This window comes from Photinus pyralis, unplaced genomic scaffold, assembly GCF_008802855.1.
Source record: "Photinus pyralis isolate 1611_PpyrPB1 unplaced genomic scaffold, Ppyr1.3 Ppyr1.4_LG6, whole genome shotgun sequence".
Classification (NCBI taxonomy): domain Eukaryota; kingdom Metazoa; phylum Arthropoda; class Insecta; order Coleoptera; family Lampyridae; genus Photinus; species Photinus pyralis.
In genome coordinates, this window is record NW_022170663.1 from 43,090,725 (window position 1) to 43,113,438 (window position 22,714).

At 35.5% G+C, this 22,714-nt stretch overlaps 1 protein-coding gene across 1 annotated transcript in view; it reads left to right on the forward strand.

Annotated features, from left to right (window-relative positions):
• LOC116174698 (connectin-like) overlaps window positions 1-22,714 on the forward strand; it is a 52,862-nt gene that overhangs the window by 8,204 nt on the left and 21,944 nt on the right. Inside the window, exon 2 of the mRNA XM_031492658.1 lies at window positions 15,409-16,211. Coding sequence (XP_031348518.1) covers window positions 15,411-16,211 — 801 coding nt within the window. The 5' untranslated portion in view covers window positions 15,409-15,410. The remainder of the gene's footprint in view (window positions 1-15,408; window positions 16,212-22,714) is intronic.

Consider the following 22,714-nt stretch of genomic DNA (forward strand, 5'->3'; position numbering starts at 1 on the left):
TCTTAAAAACCACCATTTTGAAAAATTTTTCCATCAATTGAATTTATCCCATCGAATCTTGCAACTTTCATTTTAAACTTTTTTCCATAGTTTTCTTTCTAAAATATTTGAACTTTTTAAAAATCGCGATTTTTACTTATTTTCAATTATCTACGAAACGAATTATTTTTTTCAAAATATCGCATCGGAATATCCATCGGCATCAAAAACTAAACAACTTTGCCCATTTAACTGAATCTGTAAGTATAATAATAACAAAAATAGCCATGTTATCCTACTCAATTTAAGACACGCTGTATATCGAATTGTTAATCTGGGTTTGCAACGCAATGATAATTACAGATATCCAATTTTGTCCCAGGTCCATATTAAAAGGAGCTCGTTTTCTGTTTGTACTTCGGCTTCCACTTTTCCCTTGTCCAGATACAAAACATAAAATCGAGATTTAACGAAACGGCAGAATAAAACTGTTTGCTCATAAAAGCAATGGAAATACAATTTTCAAATTCACTTACTTCCTGTTAGATGCTTCAAAATATTCAGTCACCCTGTGAGAGGATGAAGATGAAAATGAAAATTAAATATATTAAATATGAGAATGTGTTTACACCGTAATGTACATATATAAACATCCCAAAAGTATAAAATTACAAAAAAAATTTCATTTCAGGGATAAAATGAATGCGAGTGGATGCACAAAATTATCGTAATCAATTTGTATCGTAGTCTTTCCGTGCCCTCTTTATTGACAAAATTAAAATTAAAGGTTCTTGTCTGGAAATAATTGAGAATATTTCATTTTCATCGGCTCATCTTGAGAATAATACTAAATGTGGAACGTGTTAATCGAGACTATTGTACCTCTTACGAGAGTTCTCTTCCTCGCCCTTTTTATATATCAATTAAAACAAGAAAATAAATTTGCTCTCGTAATATGCCGCGCAAGTAGGTATATAAATCCACTTCTAAGTACTTCAAAATTGTTTAGTCCACAGAATGATTGAAACCTTCCATTGCGAAGTGGAAAAGTTTTCATTTTGAAGTAAGGGTATAAATGTATTCCATGCCGATATTATAATGCTTCAGATTTTTTTTTCTAAAGAAAAGAGGGTAACTTATTGTATACGTAACATCTACTAGAAAGCCTGTTTTGAACACATGTAAATTGAAGCTTTGGAGTATTTCCACAATATCCTGCCAGAAAATTATTTCAGGCTTTTCCTTCTTTTCAAATAACAGTCCGTTGTTGTTTCTGACATCGGTAGACGCGATACTTTTTGCATTACGTTAATATCTTTGTCGCAGATGCTCAATTTTTAATTAAATTTGAGGCAAGGATATTTTAAATTACAATTAGTGACTTTGTCTGGATATCGAAAAAGACAAAACCGCGCCAGAGAAGCCTTTAGACGCGGGATTGATTTTGTTTTGCCTGGACATAATTTTGGTTAATTTCCAAGATTACGCCTAGTGTCTCATTGAACAGCACATTAAGGACGTGATTTATGATACTCATTGTGCTTTTTGTACCTTCGCACATCTAAACGTTTTTCACTCCGAATTATATGATTCAAACAAATAGCCTAGTAAGCATTGTGGACCCGGAATTTTATTTCGATCTATCCGTCTTCCTTTATCCTATTGTAATCAGCTTTTTATATTCGGATCGCCATTGGTTTTATAAAACCGCTGAAACCTACGATCGTGCCATTTTTAAAAGCAAAGGTAACAACGACCGATCGTTATCAGTTTTCAATTTTGTTGATGAACGACGATCTTGGAAGTCGACGTTTTGCAATAAAGCGTCCCTCGTTTGTGTAAATCGTTGTATCGACTTCTTGCCAGGTAAGCGATGACTTTCAATCGTAGTGCAGAAACTGAGTAGTGTATATGATATGAATGATGCATGAAAGGTCTGTTTAGTTTAAGGATATTTCGACAAAAGCGGCATACGGGCGATGAAGGTCTGTACACTTTTAAAGGTGAACCATCCCTTAACGTTAAATTGAAATTTAAATTCATAGCGATTTCTGGATGCCTATATGCTTCAACTACACTTTATTCCCCTAATGCTATACATAGACGAGAAGCGCGCCCGAGGTGAAAAAAGTGTCACAATTTGCATTTTGATTTTGCTCATATTAACATTTGCAGCGATTGTATCTTGGGGGTAGTTGTGCTGCTTTAAAGACGTGGAGGTAAGAATTGCTATTGCCTCAAAAAGAACAAATGAATTTGACATTTAAGCACGGAAAATCTATCGTAGGCGCAATTTACCGGAGCGGTTCAGTAGGTACAATTTGGAAAATTAATTACGTAAGTTATCAAATTGCAAAGACTCGGAGCCGATATAGATGGTCTACCGTTATGTCGTGCAGAGACAAACGGTCAGAGCCGCGAGGATACAATAGCTTCTATTTTTCGTGGGTTGTACTAAAAATATGGCCCGGGTTGTCGTTTTAATTAATACGAGTATAACTAAGAGATATGAGAAACCTTTCGCATGCCATATCCTGTTCCTAGGTGTTAAATTTGTGTCCTGTTTTGTAATATTATTGTATTGAGTTTCGTAATGGTTCAGTTAAAACAGATGCGACTGAACTATAACTGCAAAAAATGTTTTGTTTCATTCCACCTTTTGTAAAAACCATTCACATATTCTCCATATTCCATATTTTCCAGCCTAGTAACCGTTGGTGTACACAAAAAACGGTTCCATTAAAAAGAAATCGAGTTTTCTCAAGTTTCAAAACTAAAGGTTTCGCGGCGAAGAAAACCCTTCTTTGAAGCTGTCTTCTCTAGTTACTCTCAGGTTTTCAAATCTCCCCTAATGCTTCTCGTCCTTTTGCGTTAAGTTCCTAGTGGAATCATTCCTGTAGTTTGAACGAATTGCAAAAGAATTGACTGTTTTCTGAATTAAAAAAATGTGTTTAAAAACGATGGAAGAAATTTTAGCAATGTTTGACTCCCGGAAATCCCTTAACCGGAAGTGACAAACCGGAAATTGATAGTTTTTGGCAAATAACTAAGTCAAAATTGCTTTTAGGAAAAAAATTGTTCTATGTAAAAGTACAGAGCATCCCTACAAAAATGTATATAACACATTTTTTTGTTGGAGAAGTATTTTGGCGCAATGTGTGTATTAATAGAGTGACCATGTGTTTTCGATATTGTAATAATATATCTATGGGGACACTGGCTTCTTCCTATTATGAAGGCGGGCAGATTCAGTCTTTTTTGGATTTTAGTACAATGCATTTTTTGAAAACCAGTTATGCAAATTATATACTAGATAACTAGACTGTTACACTGTTCCTTACGTTATAAAAAGCCTGAGAATCTCTACACAACAGTTTGTACACCCCTGAACTCGGTAGAGGGGGTATAAGATCTTTAGTCTGAACTACAATTATTTTTGACTGAGAAAGAATCGGTAATATTTAATGGACGGAGTATTCGATCGTATGAATATAACTTAAGGAAACGTACTGGGTGAGAAGGTTAACGATCTGGGTAAGAGAGGTTGATTTTTATCATCATCCTTTGAAGTAATTTAGTAATAAGCTTAAGAAGAGATAATTATTAGCTACAGTAATATGGAAAATGATGTTCATCTCCCTCGAGTAATACGTTTTTTTAAGATGAAGGGCATAGGAGTCTTATGGAAAAAAATGCAACGGACGCCAATTTAATGCACATAGGGTGACATGAATTGTAAAGGATTACAGGGTTGACAGTGGTTGGTATATATAACGATGTCAATGGTTGAAATTTCTCTAGTCAGCGACAGATCTAAGAAATGTAATGATTTATTATTTTGAATTTGTAAGGCAAATTTCAAATGTGGAACCAACTATCTAATTAGAACCTATAACCTATAACCTCTAAATATCACGAAAATATCGCTTACATATCCCTAGTAGGAAATGGGTTTAATGATATCAATTGGAAAAACTTGATCTAAAAAGACTTCAGCAAGTAACATGCGCATGGTCAGTTTGGATATAGTGGTTATTATTAAACACAAAGTAATTTTGCCCTGAGTAAAATTGGAAGGATTTGGAAACGAAGGAACAGATTTGGTCAGGGGGCAAGGAATGAGTGGAAGCATTCTAGAAAGGGGATGCTGGGGAACAGGTTGACTATATAGAACGAAATAAGGATGTCACACTCTTGGAAAGCGAAATTTTTTAACTCAGTAGCAAGGGAAAGGGAATTTTAATGGAGTTGGTAAATTGGAAATTTAAGGCGTTTCTTGTAAACGAGTTGAGCCAGCTGGCGATCTTGGACACTGACGCGTTAGTGAAGGATACGATGTGTCTCGTGGGGTAACCGGGTTTGTAAATTTTATGAAGTAGATGTATTCTAGAAAAAGAAGGATTCATGTTAGCTAAACGATGGTAAAAAAAGAGAAATTTGTTGTCAAGCAGGAATTTTCGTCGGGCCATAAACTTTACCTTCGGGATTAAGAACACTACTTCAGTCGCAAGGTATATACGATGTTTTTCGTACTTCCGAAACTGAAACACTTAATATGTATGGAGTTAGAGAACGCGTTCTTTCAAAAAATCGCTACTTAACAAGTTACCATAGGAACGTTGCGTTGGTACGTCAATTCCTATGCTATGGTAACAAAAATAATTTGGAAACTGTCATTGCTAGTGTCATAATTTTGGTGGTGGGTGACAAAGGTGTATTTGATATTCATAAAAAGCAGCCAAACTAGGTAAAGAATTGATACCACCGAAATCCAAAAAACTATATGAGCAGCAGTACGATGCGTTTAAGAAGTAGTGCCGCATACAAAATGTGGAACAACTTACTGAAATTGCCTTGTTAGTAATTTCATCCTTCCGGGATTTTCGTCAAAATTTAATCCCGGCGGGACAAAAAGTGACACTTCAGTACTTGTCATAATGGAGTGAAGTGGTCACTTTAGTCTCGGAAGTACGAAAATGAATTTATATTAACCTTATACTCCAATACATTTGATTATTTGAAATTTCACGATTACCATGGAAATGTCACTTGACGTTTGCTTCTAAAATATATCCGTATTTGTAAACACTTCGGTTAAAGAAGATAATACACCGTTCATTCAGTGGCTTGTTGCAGAAGTAAAAAAAGTTGGTACCTGCAAAATCGAAATGCAAAACGCGTATTATAAAGAATATGAAAAGTTGTATGCCTGGATGAGTTGGAAGCATCTTTCAAACGAAGTCTTAAATACATCATATCATCATATCATATCTGCAGAAAATGTCTAAGGTATTTAAATCTTCTCCCCTTTGGTGCATTCATTCAAAAGTTCAATCACTACGGCGACTAAAAAGTAGAACAGATTTGGAAGCATACCTACTCTAAACCACGTATGCGTTTGAGAAAGCTTTCAACAAAGGCTAACTTTGTGAACTTATAGAAAAACCAAGGAAAAACGAGGAAAACTACGAGATACTCGAGATAGAATTGGTACCCATATTTCATTTATTAAACTGACAGGTACGGAATGACAAAAGTTTACCTTTGAACGACATCTTTATAAATGTACTTTGATTGTTTATCAATCAGTGCCAGCATCCATTTTCAATTTTCGCAACAGTAATGTATCAAGCGGTAGAAATGATTAATCATCTCGCCAGAAGTACACTTTTATAAAAATGTATACGTACGTTTATGTTAAAAAAAGTACCGGAACAGATACGAATGTCTCATTTAACAAAGGATTTTGAGGACTGTATATTTACGTCCAAAACTTGAATTGCAAAGAAACATTCATTAATCGTTAAATAGCATTCTTAAACGTAATTAATTACATTTGTGAGTAGAGCTACGACTCTTTAAATGGACATTTTCACAAATCCCATGTTTAATAATAAATGGCGGAGAGAAACGTCGTTATATGCTGTGAATCGTTTAATGTAAAATGTTACTATCAACTATACTTCTTCAAACTGAAATAGTGAGGGGCGACAATGATTAATTGGTCCAATAACGAAAGCATGATAAAGGTAAATTATGATGATTATTGGAGGAATTTTGACTTAAAGTTGAATACTTACTTTTGAAAATTAAGGTCAGCCATGATCCACAAAATAGTAATCAAATCGTAACCTCACTCCTCAAATATAACGGTATCAGTGCTCTAGAGAAAAAGAAAATACGACATTGTAACAGAAAAATTGTAAAAGTACAATGTGTGTGGAACGGAATTTGTTCAGCAGTGGGATATATTGGAAGTTGCGCTTTGATAGGACTGTCGGCCGTTTTGCCACTCAACGAATGTAAAGAGCTTAGGGAGGATTTTTCGTTAAAAATTTAAGTGGAAACTTTTTGTGTGTCCCTTATCCCTCTAAAGTGGTGCTACAATTAGTTACTTATTTTCACATCCACTTCAAGTACCCACCTACTACGTGACGAATCTCTCTAGTGCTCTTTTTTCACTTCCGTTTTCGTATTTTGTTATACGTTGTTATTTATGGCATGTAAAAGTTTCCGGTCTGTTAATTATCGTAGGTTGAAAAGTTTCCTATAAACAAGCGGTTCCCTTGTAAGCGGGCGACATTTCAACTAACGATAGCTGGAACAACCGCTAGGAAAGTTTTCATGTGCCTACCTATTCACTGCTTATATTTGTGTGTGTGTCATTATCTTTGCATTTCAAACATTGGAAATGCAAATATTGTACATTCTTGTTTTCTATATTGTGCTTTCTGTAAAGTAATAGTTATTTATTATACAAGACGATAAAGGGATATTTTAAATATTGACTGAAATCACGAGATGGTTAGTTTCCTTTTATCGTCGTGTATAATACAAAACTTTATTTTATAGCAGAAGCCATATAAATTATTGTAAAGCTTCTGACAATTCTGAATTTAATTTAGAGACATAAAAAATAGCAAGCTTAGGTTCTGCCGTCGCGATCGTTGCTATAAAAACGGCAATGTGATATGTTCTGGGCGTCATTTTATATCGTGCATTTGAAATAAGAATGACAGATGTCATTAGAATGCACACTCATCTGTTTCACTTTATCTATCCTTACATAAACAGAAGACTTTTTTTCTATGCGAAAATCACAGTCACAGCCTCGATCGCTTTCAATGAACCCATCTTTCCGAGATCTCTTGAAAGTTCTTATATTATATTAGTTAACTCCATCATCAAGTCTTAAGTTGACCGGCTTTGTGGTTCAGTGGTAGAGCGTTGGACTATAAATCCGGAGGTCGGGTGGTCGAACCTGGGTTGAGGTGAATTTTTCATCTATGGTAGAGATGGGAATTACCTTAGACCAGTTTCGAGCATTCTGCCGGCTACTCCGAATTAGGTTTTCCTGCAGTTTTCCTAATTCGTAAGGTAAATACCGGAGTAGTAGAGAACAACTTAAGGCCTTCTGCAGGGGCACCTCTAAAAAGCATTATTGGGTCACTCTGTAATTGGGCGCAAACCTGTTGAGGGCCCAGAGCAAGAGAGGGATAATAAGTACAAAAAAAGTTGTAGCGATTTTGATATCTATGAATTCGTTCTTTATACCTCCCCCTTCCCCCCCCCCCCTCATTTCCATACCCTATAGTAGTTGAAATCTCATTGACTTGCAAATAACTTTGGGTCAGATTACTCAATTCCAAGGATATAGTGGTCATTGTACGTTTTCATATTAAATTTAGGGCTTTCTTTTTACACTTTGAATGTTGGACGAATGGACGAAAACAAAACGATACAGCAAAGCAATGCAACGACCTACGAAGTAATTACCCGTAGCCACCTTTACTGAAAACCATTTAACTTCAGGGAACGATCACCTAATTCAACCCTTACTGTTTCTCAGTAGTAAGGGTAGCGTAATGTTGATATTGCGGAGTTGTAATGAGATGCATCTACGATATACAAAAGTTAAAACCTTAATGATCGATCCAATTATTAGTTGCAGTAACTCACGTATCGCATCGCATGTTGACTTACAAAATAAAATGCAATATACTTCCTTGCATATAGCTTGGAAAATTTTCAACATCAGCGAACGTATCTCTTAATAAAACATAATTAGTTTTCAAGTAAAGACCCAGGGGAAACATGAAAAGTTTTAAAAAGGTAAGTATCCAATTTGCCCGTCGTTCGTGTTAGTTATTAAATTTCAAGTAGGTATGTAGAATAGGTGTATTTCTTACTGATGCAAAAAATAGTAAACTTTCGAAGAGTATGCACTCGTAAACTGCCAACTCATTATAGCAGAATATAACAATAAAGTACTCGATCCATCCTATAAGGAAAAGCAAGTTAGATGGTAGTTTAGAATTTTCAATCTATCTTTGATTTAAATGCAATTCTGTTTATAGCTTTACAAATGCTGATCTTTTACATAGAAACAATGCTACATGTGGATATGGATAGCTAGGTTTGGTACCAACACGCTTTACAGAAAGCTATCTCTTATCTCTGCACTCTGCTTGCTTTACACTGCATGAATGAAATTTAAATAGTAATCGCCTTCAGCCACATAAAAAAGGTTACCTACATACAAATGCTTTTTATGAGGATTACTTCAAAGGATTGTAAAGGAATAAGGTATTGAAAGAATGTTTTTGCGTGAGTTTTGGTTGAGGTAAAACACTTTTAGGGTATTAAATCGATAATGCTATGAGTGTTTAATCCGTACATTCAAATTTATCGAGTCGGGTACAGAGTGAGGTTAAGACAACAATGTAAGTTAAAGGGTTGAGGAACCTTTACGGAACATCTTCGCGTTTTTAAATGAAAGGAATGTAGAGATGTGGTGTGAACGATTTCCCGGATTTGTTTTGCGCAATTGTGCAATTTATACACGAGTACTTACGTTCAAGACACTTTTACAGCAAAAAGTGAAAATTACTGCAAAACTACCAAAACACGAAAAATCTCCCGAAAGCTAGAGCTATGGGGCAACATTGTTTCAAATGGTTTTATTTTACCGATTTTATCAATTTAAAATATAAATTCAGTTTTCAAATAAAAATCCTCTTTATATCTTCATTGAGTTTTCCTTCTTGTATTCTGTATGTTTTAATTAGTCCCTCAAAGTTTCTATCTATTCCTTCTCAAGTTCTTATCAAATTCGCTTCGTGTTTGCCTCAAGCATCTTTCAAATTCCCTTTCAAGATCCTTAAGTCGTTTTCAAGTGACAGTTCTATTTATGCTTTACTGACGTTGCCGTCACATTCTTCTGAGGTTCCCCTCAAGTTTATTTCAGGTTTTTCATTTCCTCTCAGGTACTCCTCAAATTTCCACAATATCTTCCTATCAAATCTTTCTAAAATCACTGTTCCTCTTATCTTGATTTGAAGGTACTCTTAAAAGCTCTTCGCTGTCTAATGTTCAAAGCCAGGGAACTCCGAATACCTATTTTCCCATTCGACCATCATGGATTGAATTGTTCGGGTTTCCAGCAACAAATTGGATGGGTGGATTTTTCCGGCCGATTTAGTAAAAATTACAATGCGTTTGATTTTATATACCCTGGTGGAAACGTCTTGCCTGGGTGTTCTAATGAGAAAATGAATATTCAAATTAAAAGAAAATAGTTTGACTGACTTCAAAATTACCTGCCCACAGTATTTATTTTTAACTTTGACAGATCACAGATCAGTGGTAGAGTGATCACTTAACCTCAAGGGTAAATAAAGTGAAACAGATGGTTGTGCATTCTAATAGTGGTGGTTTCTGACCACATTAAATAATAAGGCATGTAAATTAAGTACACCTTTAATTAAAGTAAATATAAACTTAGTAAACAGGTACGTTTATGTTGACGTCTAGTAATATACTAATGTGAATACATTACACGCCCCTTCTTAAACAAAATTTTAAAAAAATAACATTTCATTGGTATACTTAAATATTACAAATTTAATCGGTCTGGTAATTTAACATGTCTGCCACTTCTGGTATAATAGTCACTCGTCACAATCGGGTTTGTCTCACTGGAAGTAGTGCCCACTTTCACTTCAGGATCGCACTTCAGAGTTTCTTCGCTCATCCGTCTGGGATTGATCTGTTGCCTATTCCCCCGGTAATCCGCTTCACCTATGCGAACTATGTAGTCGTTAGGGCCTGATTTCTTCATTACAACGCCAGGTTTCCAATTACGTATACCTTCTTGAACATATACGTCTTCTTGTGGCTCCAACTCGCTCAGCTTTTTCTTTGAAACGTCATAGTACGCCTTTTGCCTTTCTTGTAGAAGTTTTAGCTGGTCCTTAATACCTCGAATTGGGAACTTAGGCTCGAGAAGTTTACAACTAACGGGTAAAGCTGTCCTTAATCTTCTTCCCATCAGCAGCTCACTAGGAGAAGGTAAGTTTTGTTTGGCAGTAACATTATAATTTAATATAGCGGCGAATGGATCTTCTTTTTCTAGAAGACACTTTGTTAAAAGACTTTTTACAGTCTGCACTGTTCTCTCAACCATTCCATTAGATCTGGGATATCGAGGACTAGACGTAGTTAACTTGATATCATACCTATTTGCAAATTCTATAAAGTCCCATGAATTGAACGGAGGTCCATTGTAGGAAAATACTTCTTCAGGCAATCCATTAATTGCAAAAATATTCTTCAAGCATGAGATAACAGTGTTACCTGTTTTGTTGGGCAATTTGTTAACCACAGCAAACTTGCTAAAATAGTCTACTACAACTAGGAAATCTTGGGGGCCTAGTGCTTTAAAGTCAATGGCAATTTTTTGCCAAGGTCGGTCAGGTACGTCATGTGGAGAAAGTGGTTCTCTCGCATTTGATTTGGCATACGATTGACACAACTGACAACCGAGAACCATCTTTTCGATGTCTGATGACCATCCTGGATAATAGATGGCATCCTGGTCCAATTTATTGCAAGCATTCACACCTTGATGGTATTTATGGATTAAATTTAGAAACTCATTTCTAAGACTTGCAGGTAAAATTAGCCGCTTTTGGTAAAAAAGTAGGTTTTCGTGGAGATGTGTATCATTTCGCACAGGCCAATACTGCTTCACACCGTCAGAAACTTGTATTTGATGTTTGGGCCATCCGTGCAATACATAATTTTTAATTTCAATTAATATAGGGTCGGCATGAACAGCCTCCTTTATTTTGTTTTCTGTTTCAGGTTTAACTGCTATAACAGAAAACAATTTGAACTTAGAATCCAAGTATTCGGTATTAATAATGTCGTCTGTGGGGTCACGACTAAGCGCATCTGGTACCTGAAGGCACTTTCCCGGAACGAACGAAAGTGTGAACTGATATCGAAGAAGTCTTATCGCAAGTCTCTGGATTCGCGGCGACATTTCATCTAGAGGTTTTTTTAATAGTCCAATAAGTGGACGATGGTCACTTTCGATTATAAAATTAATTTGCCCGCTCAAATAGTAATTAAAACGCTCACAACCAAATACGAGTCCTAGTAACTCCTTTTCTATATGATTGTATCGTTGCTGAGTCTGAGTTAATGACACGCTTGCAAATTCTATAGGCCGATTATCTTGAGTGATAACTGCCCCTAGTCCATATGGGCTAGCATCTACTGAATTTGATCTCCTTTTTCGGATCAAAGAAAGTCAAAGTTGTAGCTGAGGAAACTAATTGTTTGAGCCTATTAAATGTTGCTTCCTCGACCGAAGTCCATTGCCATTCTGTGTTTTCACTTAGAAGATTTCTGAGAGTATTGGTTTCGCTCGACAAATTTGGAATAAACTTAGAAAGGTAGACAATCATACCAAGGAACCTCTGTAATTCTTTTTTATTTTTGGGTGATTTCATTTCACATATAGCACGCCTTTTGTTTTGGTGAGGTGATATGCCACGTTTACTGATCGTATGACCCAAAAATGTTAATTCCTTAACACAGAATTTTGATTTTTCACGATTTAGGGTAAGACCGCTATCTTTAATTCTTTTAAGAACACTATTTAGATTTTCGTTATGTTCTTCTACTGTTTTTCCGAAAACGAGAATGTCATCGAAGTAGGATGACACGCCTTGAATTCCCTCCAGTATTTCAAAAATGAATCTTTGAAAACTTTCCGGTGCGCATGAAATACCATATGGAAGACGTAAGTATCGATATCTGCCAAAGCAGGTAGCTATTGTACATGACAATGAACTGTTATGCGTTAAGGGTATCTGCAAAAATGCAGACGAAGCATCAAGTATACTAAAATATTTAGCACCCCCGAGTTGCGAAAATAAAACGTCCGCGGTGGGTATTTGAAAAATTTCACGTTTAATGTATTTATTTAACGCACGAGGGTCCATGCAAATTCTAATGTCGTTTTTGTCTGGTTTTTGCACAACCACTATAGGGTGAACCCAATCGGTAGGTTCAGTTATGGGAATTATTAATTGTTCGCGAACCATTTGGTCCAGCTTTGCTTTCACTTTATCTCTAAGAGCGATAGGAATTTTTCGCGGTGCACTTACACAAGGCACTGCGCTATCACACAAGATTGTTTGTTTATTTTACCAATGCCCACAAAAACTGAGTTATACAAACTTAAAATGTCTGGTAGCTTTTTACTAACCGCATCCAGACTAAGTGTCTTATTTATACGAGCAATTGTTTTTGGTATAATGATTAATTCTCGCACTGCATTTAATCCCAAAATTGAGGATATTTTGGGATCGTCAATCACGTAGAACAACAAAATATGACTTTGGTCATTGTACATACATTTTAGATAAACTTGTCCCATCACATTAATTTTGTGACCCGAATACGATACTAAAACTGAAGATGCATTCGTTAGTTTTTTAATTGGTATATTTAAGGATTTGAAATCGAAAATATTTAGTGTATTGACTTGACTTCCCGTATCGATTTTAAACTCAATATTTACTCCCGAAACGTTTAACACTTTTACCCAGTCAATTGCACTAATATCCGAATTTGTGATTGTCCACACGATTAGGTTAGAGTCTGCATTTTGCTCGGTAGCAAAATCTTCATCTTCGTCCAACTCGAGATGACCAAACTGTTCAATTAGTTCATGAATATTTGACTTTTTCTTACAAAAATTGCGATAGTGTCCAGTTTGCTTACAAAAACTGCACACTCTATTAAATGCGAGACACTTACCAAATTTGTGTTGCCGCCCGCAATTAGAGCACGGATGGTTACCTTTTTGTCGACCTCCAGCACCACCTGAGTATCCCGCTACTTGGCCGAAACCTCCCGTTGAGTGGTCGCTGGATTCACGCACTTGTCTGTAATCACTTTGTGGTCCACTACTGTTTTTAAACCATTGCTTAAGCGCACTCACTGTCACATGTTCTTTGTTAATCTCTTTTTGAGTAAGAACACTACTTTCCATCGGTGGGCAAGTATTTATCGCGTCACTCAATTCCAGGTTGGGATCTTGTAGGAGTTTTTCTTGAATTCGAGGATCTCTTACCCCTAACACGATTCTGTCACGTATTATAGTATCTTTTTCCACAAACTCACAAGAACTCGCTAATTGTCTCAGCGCGGTAATGAACTGATCAATTGACTCGCCTACCAGTTGCTCCCTTTTAAAAAACTTGAAGTGCTCGTACACAAGATTTTTTCTTGGATTACAATATTTTTCAAATTTGTTAATTATTGTGGCAAGTTTTCTGCTATCTTCCTCCTCTGTGTACTCAAACGTATTGTACACATTAATACCTTCATCACCCAACAAGTTAAGTAGAATCGCGATTTTTACATCGTCTTTTTTATCACACTTCCCACTTGCTAATAGATAAAATTGAAATTTCTGTTTCACAATTTCCAATTTGCAGGTAAATCACCAGTAAACGAAAATGGTTCCGGAGCACGACATTGTTCCGCCATAATGCACTTCGCCAATAACTAATTAAGTTATTAATTTATTATTAAACATCAGATGTCCTGATTGAAGTAATAAAATCGCGTATTTTTCTTTATAATCGAATTTATTCCCCACGCATTTATCATGCACACCTAATACTTTTGTCTATGATCACGTACCACCTTATCTTCTTACAACACTTCACAGATGTACACCTTTTACCGCTGTCACCAAGTGGTGGTTTCTGACCACATTAAATAATAAGGCATGTAAATTAAGTACACCTTTAATTAAAGTAAATATAAACTTAGTAAACAGGTACGTTTATGTTGACGTCTAGTAATATACTAATGTGAATACATTACACTAATGACAGCTGTCATTCTTATTTCGAATGGGACCTGCGTCGAACGAAATAAAATGAAGTTCAGAACATAATTCAATGCTGTTTCTATGAAAACGACCGCGACGGCAAAACTTAAGCTTGCTATTTCTGACGTCTAAATTAAATTCTATAAAGAAAAACTTACCATATTGTGAAAGTTCTCAATGGTTAAAATATCCCTTTATGGTCTTATATAATAAATAACTATTGATTGATGTTGACGTTAACATGTAGTTTTTCCACGTTTTTGGAACTACTAGAAGCTAATTTAACATCTGGTTGCTTATTTGTTGGTAGCAATAATGATGTAATCGATAAGTAATTTTGCTTGAACCGGTAGAAAATAATTCATATGGTAAATTAAAAATACGTACACGCTTTACTGAACTAAACATTGTGAATACTACTACGGATTTACAGAAGTAAATGGGAACCGGCTGAAGTAAATCTGCAATATATGTGTTGTACTCCTGTGGAACGCATATAATCCGCTAACATACCAGCCTCATGTGCAAATATTGGACTATTTGTTACATTCAATTAGAAGAGAAAAAATGTACAGAAACCATTGAAGCTGCTCACGATCATGGTACGGTTTTGTATTCCTTAAATTGGACCTTAATTCTACATAGGCCAATTTTGTATAAGGTTTGTTGATTTACATCGCCGTATTGAAATAGAACACAAGTACCTACTTTAAATTTGCTTGAGAAAAGTCTAAAGGAACCTATTTAAATCTCGCAGATTCATTTATAATAGTCATAATTTCCAAACCACAAGTTCACTTTGTGCCGTGTTTTCTTAAATATAATTGGAAATACTAGTAAAACAAATTGCAACAATCTCCTCCGCTAAGTAGATGCAATTACTTATAAAGTAAAGGAAGCTTTTTTTTTATTTAAAAGTCTAAAAAGCCTGCCTAAATAAGTGGTCTACATGTGTTTAATTTACTTCCTTTAATTAATTTTGCAAATAAATTTTAAAGCTCTTAATACATTTTAAACTGTTAAGAAGCTTTAGACTAAAGCAATTTTTCATTATTATAATTACTTGGTCTTTACTGTTTAGCGTAAAGTTTACGAGCTAAATATTTAACCGCTACATTGAATTTAAGCTTAAATTCGGCCTTTGATCTTCTTAAATAATTAAGCTCTGTTGTAGATCTTACGCCTAAAGTAAATGTTGTAAGAGTGAAGTTAATTGATTCGTTTTGTTTCAGATATGGAAATGAAAAGGTTGAACGTCCTGCTTGCAGTTTACATGATCCTGTTATTAATCTCCTGTGCGGTGGCAAAACTTCGAAAGGAGAAGGAGAGGAAAAAGATGCCGAAGTTGGGCGTGGAAAATAATAATTTGTGTACAATCGAAGGGAATTCGGCGCCTTTCCATTGCTTCTGTAGTGACGGTACGTCAACGGCGAACGCGACGAAGGCGAAATGCTGGGTTTTTAATGGATTAACGCCGGAACACAGCCTTTGGACATTGTTTTCGACGCAACCGTTTATAACGGAGCTTAACATAATGGTAACGCCGAATGGCGAATTGAATTTCATTCCCACGAAAGGCCTGCAATTCTTGCGCGACCTACAAACTTTCACGATTCTGTACGGGGGTATCGAGGATATTCACCCTTACGCTTTCGCTAATTTAACAAAGGTGCACGAGATAAAACTGGCGAGAAATCGCGTAACGACATTAAGTCATCACGCCGTTGCCCACTTAGCGAACGTATCCGTCATAGATTTGGACGAAAACAAAATATCGGAACTGAATCGGGATGTGTTTGTCGACTTGCCGTTGTTAAAAAAGTTGTTCCTCAAACAAAATAATATAAGTGTGATTCAAGAAGGTGCTTTTAGACATTTGGGACATTTAGTTGAACTTGAACTAGGCACTAATGCAATTAGTATACTTACTAAGGACACATTTGCCGGTTTGGGAGAACTTAAGAAGCTATTTTTGAGTTACAACAAGATTGTGATGCTCGGTGATTTGACGTTTGCGGAACTTTGGGTTTTAGAGGTAAGTCAAGCTAATTATGCATTTAAAAATTCAACGTTTCCAAAAAAGAATCTAGGGATCAACCCGGCTGTCCTTTGAATACCCCTTATCATGCGGAAGTTTGGCCTTTCATCTCCTTTTTAAATCGGAAAATTGAAACTTAACGCCCTGGTTTGACTGCAGACGAATAAATACGAATTCCAAAATAAACAATTGAATATATGGACAAACTAAGGTTGATCCAATTCCATTCTCCTTTACATCTTTATGAATTAAAATATCGATTTGCAATGAATCTCCATAGATCTGTTCCTGCAAAGATATTATGATTACGTTAAATAAACATCCATTGCAAATTCTTAAAGATAACCGACCAATACTTTATAGTTTTTACAATTAAAAGAAATTGAAGTAACTTACAGATCGGTGTTTTTCTTTAGGCTGCAAATGGTCCCTTGAAAAGGATTCCTCTTCGAAAAATTGAAAACTGGATCGCTTTTGAGCTGATGCCCTTGAAACCCACTCTGCAACATAATTGCCTCTCGGAGTCTAGAATTTTTCGGGGTAATGAAGCTTGTATTTACCTCGACCGCATGCAAAACCTGCGAGAATTCTCAAAGAAATAAGTTATTTAGGAATCACAAATACTTGCACACAAGATTGCGATTTAGTGCAGTTTGTAAAGTTTTGGAGGTTTTTTGGATTGAAGGATGCGATTGTGAAGCTAAAATGGGATTGTACTCCCCTCCTCGGGCGATCACCATTTTAGAATTATAATATGCATCCACCATCTTTTTATAAGGCCATAAAACTTTCTTTAAAGGAGTAAAATTAAATTCGATTGGTTAGGGTAGAAATTAATTTAAAAAACCAAGACAAATCACAACCATCTCGAATTTGTCAAAATCCTGAAGAGTGACAGTCAAAACTTCTAGGGTGAGGTAAAATTTCCGATTTTACTACCGAACTATTGCGACTCTCAATGCCTCGTAACCCTACTGGGCGAAATCAATCACTCGCCCTTGTGGGAAAATCCGAACTGGTCCTTTTACCTATATGATAATATTAACAATTTCAAGGTGGAAACTGTAATGGTTGTGATGTATAAATGTAACAAAGAAACACAGTATAGACAGAGCCGTTTTAATTGGAAAAACGAATGTAATTGCACTAAAAGGATGTTGACTATTTCCAATAAAATGGGTTTTATAAGGATAATTTTCGGTAGAATACATGAATGCATCCAAATCAATTCATAGCTATTATAAAAACGATGGCTAAACGATTTTCCCGTTTAAAATATAACGGCCATATAATCAATCACGCTTTGCCAATAAACAGTCTAAATATTACGAAATTTATTACCTACGGTATCAAGGTTAAAATGACCTTTAATTGGGTTTCCAATACTTGCGGTTTACCAATGCGACATTATTTAGAAAATTTCTTCGTTTCCACGCATGGTCACTTACATTATTGACAGCTCAAATTTGTTTGATTATTTCATTCTAGGCAATGGTCTTCGCAACAGAGTTAGACATAGGAAAATAATAATCAATCAACTATATACTCGTAGTTGAACTAGACAACGCTAATGTGGTATACACGAGTCGTGTAAATCCTACTTCGTCATGAAAGGTAACAAACGTTTAATTTTGTTCACATTTCAATTTCAGACAGATTTGTAATACATGGTAAGGCATAATCAGGCTTGATCCGCTTATTCTGTTGTTCAAAGATTAACTGAAAATAGTATATTGAAAGAAGTGTTACAATGCTACCTATTATAGAAGTATTACAATAAAGCATTGTAAGACGTGTTTTTTTTGCTATTTCGGTGCTTTAATTTAATTTTAAAAAAATTATAAAAAACTACAGGAGACTTTAGAATTAATGTCTTAGGTTGGAAACACCTTTAACTTTGAAAAATTTTAAGTTGGGAGCGTATAGATAAAAACAACACTGACAACCAGAAAAGGATTATTATGGAATACAAAAATTTATAGTTTAAGTTAATTGTATTAAGCAACAATTTATTCCAGTCATCATATTTACTGGTCTACACCCACTTTTCCAAGATAACTGCAATATTATTATCTACAACATCTAAAGTAATATTAAAAAAACCATCAAGGTGTTGCCCAATTTTTGTTCCAAGCAATGCCTTTCTCCAAAACGTTCCTATTAATAATAATAATGTGTATGAGTTCCCACGGACTACGCAATGGCTATATACAATCGAGTGCTTGAGAAAGTAGTCGTTCAGAGGCACATACGTGGGCAGAAAAATATTAACGTCGAACGAATTTGAGAGAATTCGGACGAATGAATACATTCGACCGAATTCGTTCGGGCTTTGAACCTTTAAACGACGATTCTGATGCCGGTATAATAAAAAATATGAAAAACTACATCGATTATAGTGCTTTCTACTTTAAAAATGCATTGAGTTATTCCCTTTTGGAATCATCTATGTAGACTTTCTTTCAAAAAAATTACACACAATAAAATAGCAATTGGCAATTTCTCATTATAATTTTAAAGTTTTCCAAATATATACCATCAAATTCAGAATTTAATACTTTGCAGCGGGTTATTGGTTTACTGTGAGAATAAATAACTGAATTTTATAAGTCTCAACGTACTCATTTTCTAATTATCCCTTCGTTTAATTACATGATTGACTAAAATTAGTGCTAAAGCATTATTTTCTGGGATGTATCGTTTAAGTTTAAATTGCCTTAATAATTGCTCCGAATATTAGAAAACTGGTTTTAATTAAAATACTTTCGTTTGTGATATTCGTTTGATGTGAACTAAATTGTTGCTACTTAATTGACGCATAAATAATCTACGTTATCGAGTATTAATTACGGGAATGCGATCGTCTTTTATTAGCATTCATGTAATTGCTGTATTAAACGATTCTCTCATGCATATTCGATTTGTGTTTTCCCTTCATTGTCGGCTTTGAAAAATTTACGAATGATGGTTAATTATTAGCTTATTATTATTTTTTGCGCGATCGGTCATTTCTGACTATTTACCATGGGTGTTTCCATGACAGTAGGTAGAATTTACCAGTTGCTATGATTACGACGACATCAAAATTACTTACCGATCTAAAAACAGAACAGCAAAAATACTTACCGACGCCTTTTTAAAAATCAACAGTCTTACATTACATTTAATCTTTAATTATTGTTAGGTACATTAAACGTACAATTTGTGCTGTTGTTTCCTATAGCAAGACGCTCATAAAGTCATAAAGGAAGTTCAAAGCTAGTAAACTACATCAGACACATGCACATTTTTATGAAATTATTAACTTCAATTTTGCAAATAAACTGGTTACCTAGTGATATACACCATACCACTTCGATCATTTCGATTTATTCTGCTCGTTAATTTCTTAGTGCATATTTATATTGGTTGCATAAATTTAATTTCGATCGCGCAAAAAATGTTATAAGCACGTCGAACGTTAAGGGTTACCGTTCTCAGACAATAATTGGAGTCGTCGCTTCGCTCCTCCTCCAAACAATTGTCTTCGAACGGTAAAAATCCCTTACCGTTCTCCATACTTAATATACTATTTTGGTAAACGGTGAGAGTTTTCCTATTCGTAAAAAATCGGCCAACTAAAGGAAGTTTCGTACAGAAGGTAGCGGTATCAATTTCAACAAGAGTCTGGATGCTTCAAAAACATTCTCTGTAGAGTAGAAACCTTCTTGTAACTTGGTCTACCTTTGAGTAATACTACCAAAAAGGATCTTGTGTATTTAAAAACATTATAATCAGCTTTTACTAAGGACCAGTTTGTTTACCTTTTCATATATTATTTGCACTTCGAATCATTTTTTTTAATGCCTTTATTTTATAGTGGGCGGAGTGTTAGCTAATTAGCTATTCTCCCCACTCAACCCACTATACAATCACAAACAGCCGTGCCTTACCTGGGATTCGAACCCAGGACCCTTGTAGCCAGCGCTAGAGCTACTAACGTAAACTCATCTGAGCTACGCAGGTTGGCTGAAGGTTTAATTCATTTAAGTGTTATAGGAAAGTATATTTCTATCATTTTCATATTAAATCGATTAGCGCAAGGGCCCTCGGCAATTAAGCGCAAATCTTTTGTCAATATAAAAGTACCACTACCACAGTTTTACTTAAAAGTGTGTTTTTATAAAGTTAAACTTATCTTCAGTTGTAAGAGACAAATACAGTTGAAACGTACAAATTAGTAGGCGATTGCTAAAAGTTGTTGCCAAATACGCAAATGTGAACTTTAATAATAATATCGTAGGTAACTATTTCTGTAACAGTGGAATATGGTGGTATTTGGATATAAACTTGTATTTAAATTAGTGTATATTCAAGTAATGTTTAAAAAAATTTTGGTGTCCCCTTTGGGGTGGTTAGTCTTAGTGTGTTAGGAGTAGTTGGTTGAATTGGGGTTGAGCAAATATCACCTTTGCTCTCGTCGTTGAAATGACATGTTCTGATGTTGATAAAATTGTCTATCTATTTGGTGACAAGTTTTTTAGGCTTTAATTTAATTATCCATCGGTATTTTACCTACATCGGAATCCGAAACCCATTTATTGATGGGGTAGATAAGTTGAATTAATTGGATTTTTGTCTGGTTTTGCCATTGTCGTTATTGGGTTTATCTTTCGCGCATTAACCATTCCTATCGATGAAGTATCGTTCTCTTATGAAATAAAAACGAGTTCGACAATCTATGATTGATATTGCAGCGACCCTAATATTCGGGTCTCATAAAAAATTTCCTTACATATACTTGATCACGTCTTGACTACACCTAGACCAATAGTAGTTTTGAAATACTTGCATCAGCCACTTTGTTCTATTTTGCTTTTATTTCCAGCAGCTCAAAAGCATAAGGCTGTAATTTCAGAATCCATCGTGCTGATCTGGATGTTGGCTACTGCATGGACTTCAGTCATTTTAAACTTCTGTGATCCGTTACCACCTTGAAATGGTGCCCCTCCAGGTAGCCCTTTAGTTTTTATATGGCCCACACTACTGCCAGCCATTCTTGTTCTGTAGTGGAGTAATTCTTCTCGGCACTATTGAGTGCTTTACTGATCTTTTCTTTGTCCTCTTGTACTTGTGACAGCACTGCTCCGATTCCTGTGTTACTGGCATCTGTCTGCAAAATGAAAGTTTACTCGCAATCTGGACATGTGAGAATTGGAGCCGTGGTTAATGCCTTCTTTAACTGTTCGAATGACTTCTGCTGATCCTCTCACCACATAAATTTCTTCTCCTTCCCTAAGAATGCGTTTATTATCTCTGTAATTTGGGAATATTGCGGGATGAACTTCTTGTACCACGACGCCATCCCTAAGAACCGTCTCAGCCCGCGTACATTCTTCGGGGGCTCCATTTCGGCAACTGCTTCTACTTTTTCAGAATCTGGCCTTATTAATTCTTTTACCATACGTCCCAAATATTCTCGTTCAGTTCTAAAGAAGAGACATTTTTCCACTTGTAGTTGCATGCCACTTCTTCTTAGACGGTTTAGTACTTCCATTAGATTATTTAGATGGTCCTGGAATGCCTTACCATTACATCATCTAAGTATGCGAATGCTTTTTCTCCTAGTTCTAATTTTTGAACACGAAAAGAAAAATCTGACATGAAAACACTATGCGGGTCGCACAACGGATTCGATTAAACACTACCTTTGAGGGCCCTGAAATCTGCCCAGGACAACAATTAGGTTTATTCTCGTCGATTTTTGTACCATTGGTTTCGCGATTTCTGCCAGCGGATTTTTTAGTAAGTTTCCCTTTGTGTTGGCGTCTTTTTGTACTGCACCGGTACGGCGTTTATCAATAGCAAAAAATGTTGAAGCGCTAGAGTTTGTTTTATTTTCTTTTTTAAAAAATGTATAAGCTTTTCAAACCTCGCGACACCAGCAGCGTCGAGTTCTCGTTGTCTCTAGTATTTAAGGAATGGGGTTTGCTGCCACCATATAATAATCTCCAGTTTAAAGAATTTTTAAATAAATTGGCAATCATGACGGAACGCGCCAAACGTCCTCAGATCTCCAACCTGGAAACGCAATTCTTCGAAACATCTGCGTCTTTGTTATCAGCGTCAGAACATGTGCGTCAATTAATCTTCGCCCAATAATAAAACTTCCTATTGCAACGATCAGATGTGCCTTACTTCTACCTTATCTAATTGAACCATTACAAAGTTATGATTCAAATGAAAAAAATTAAACATCTAACAAATTTATAAGACGAAAAACAAACATTGAGATACAAATTCAAGTAAAATAATCCAACCCCTAGATTTGTACGCATGCAAGTTGATGCAAGCGGCGTCAATTCGCAACAAACCTTTAAGTTTTATTTTGAAAAAGTACAAAGAGAACTGTAATTTCTCGAAAATGGATGCAAAGGTTCCTTTAGATTTTAGAATAATAATGATTTTATCACGTTTAATCGAAATACAACCATTTTAAATTTACATTTACAGTTGCATGA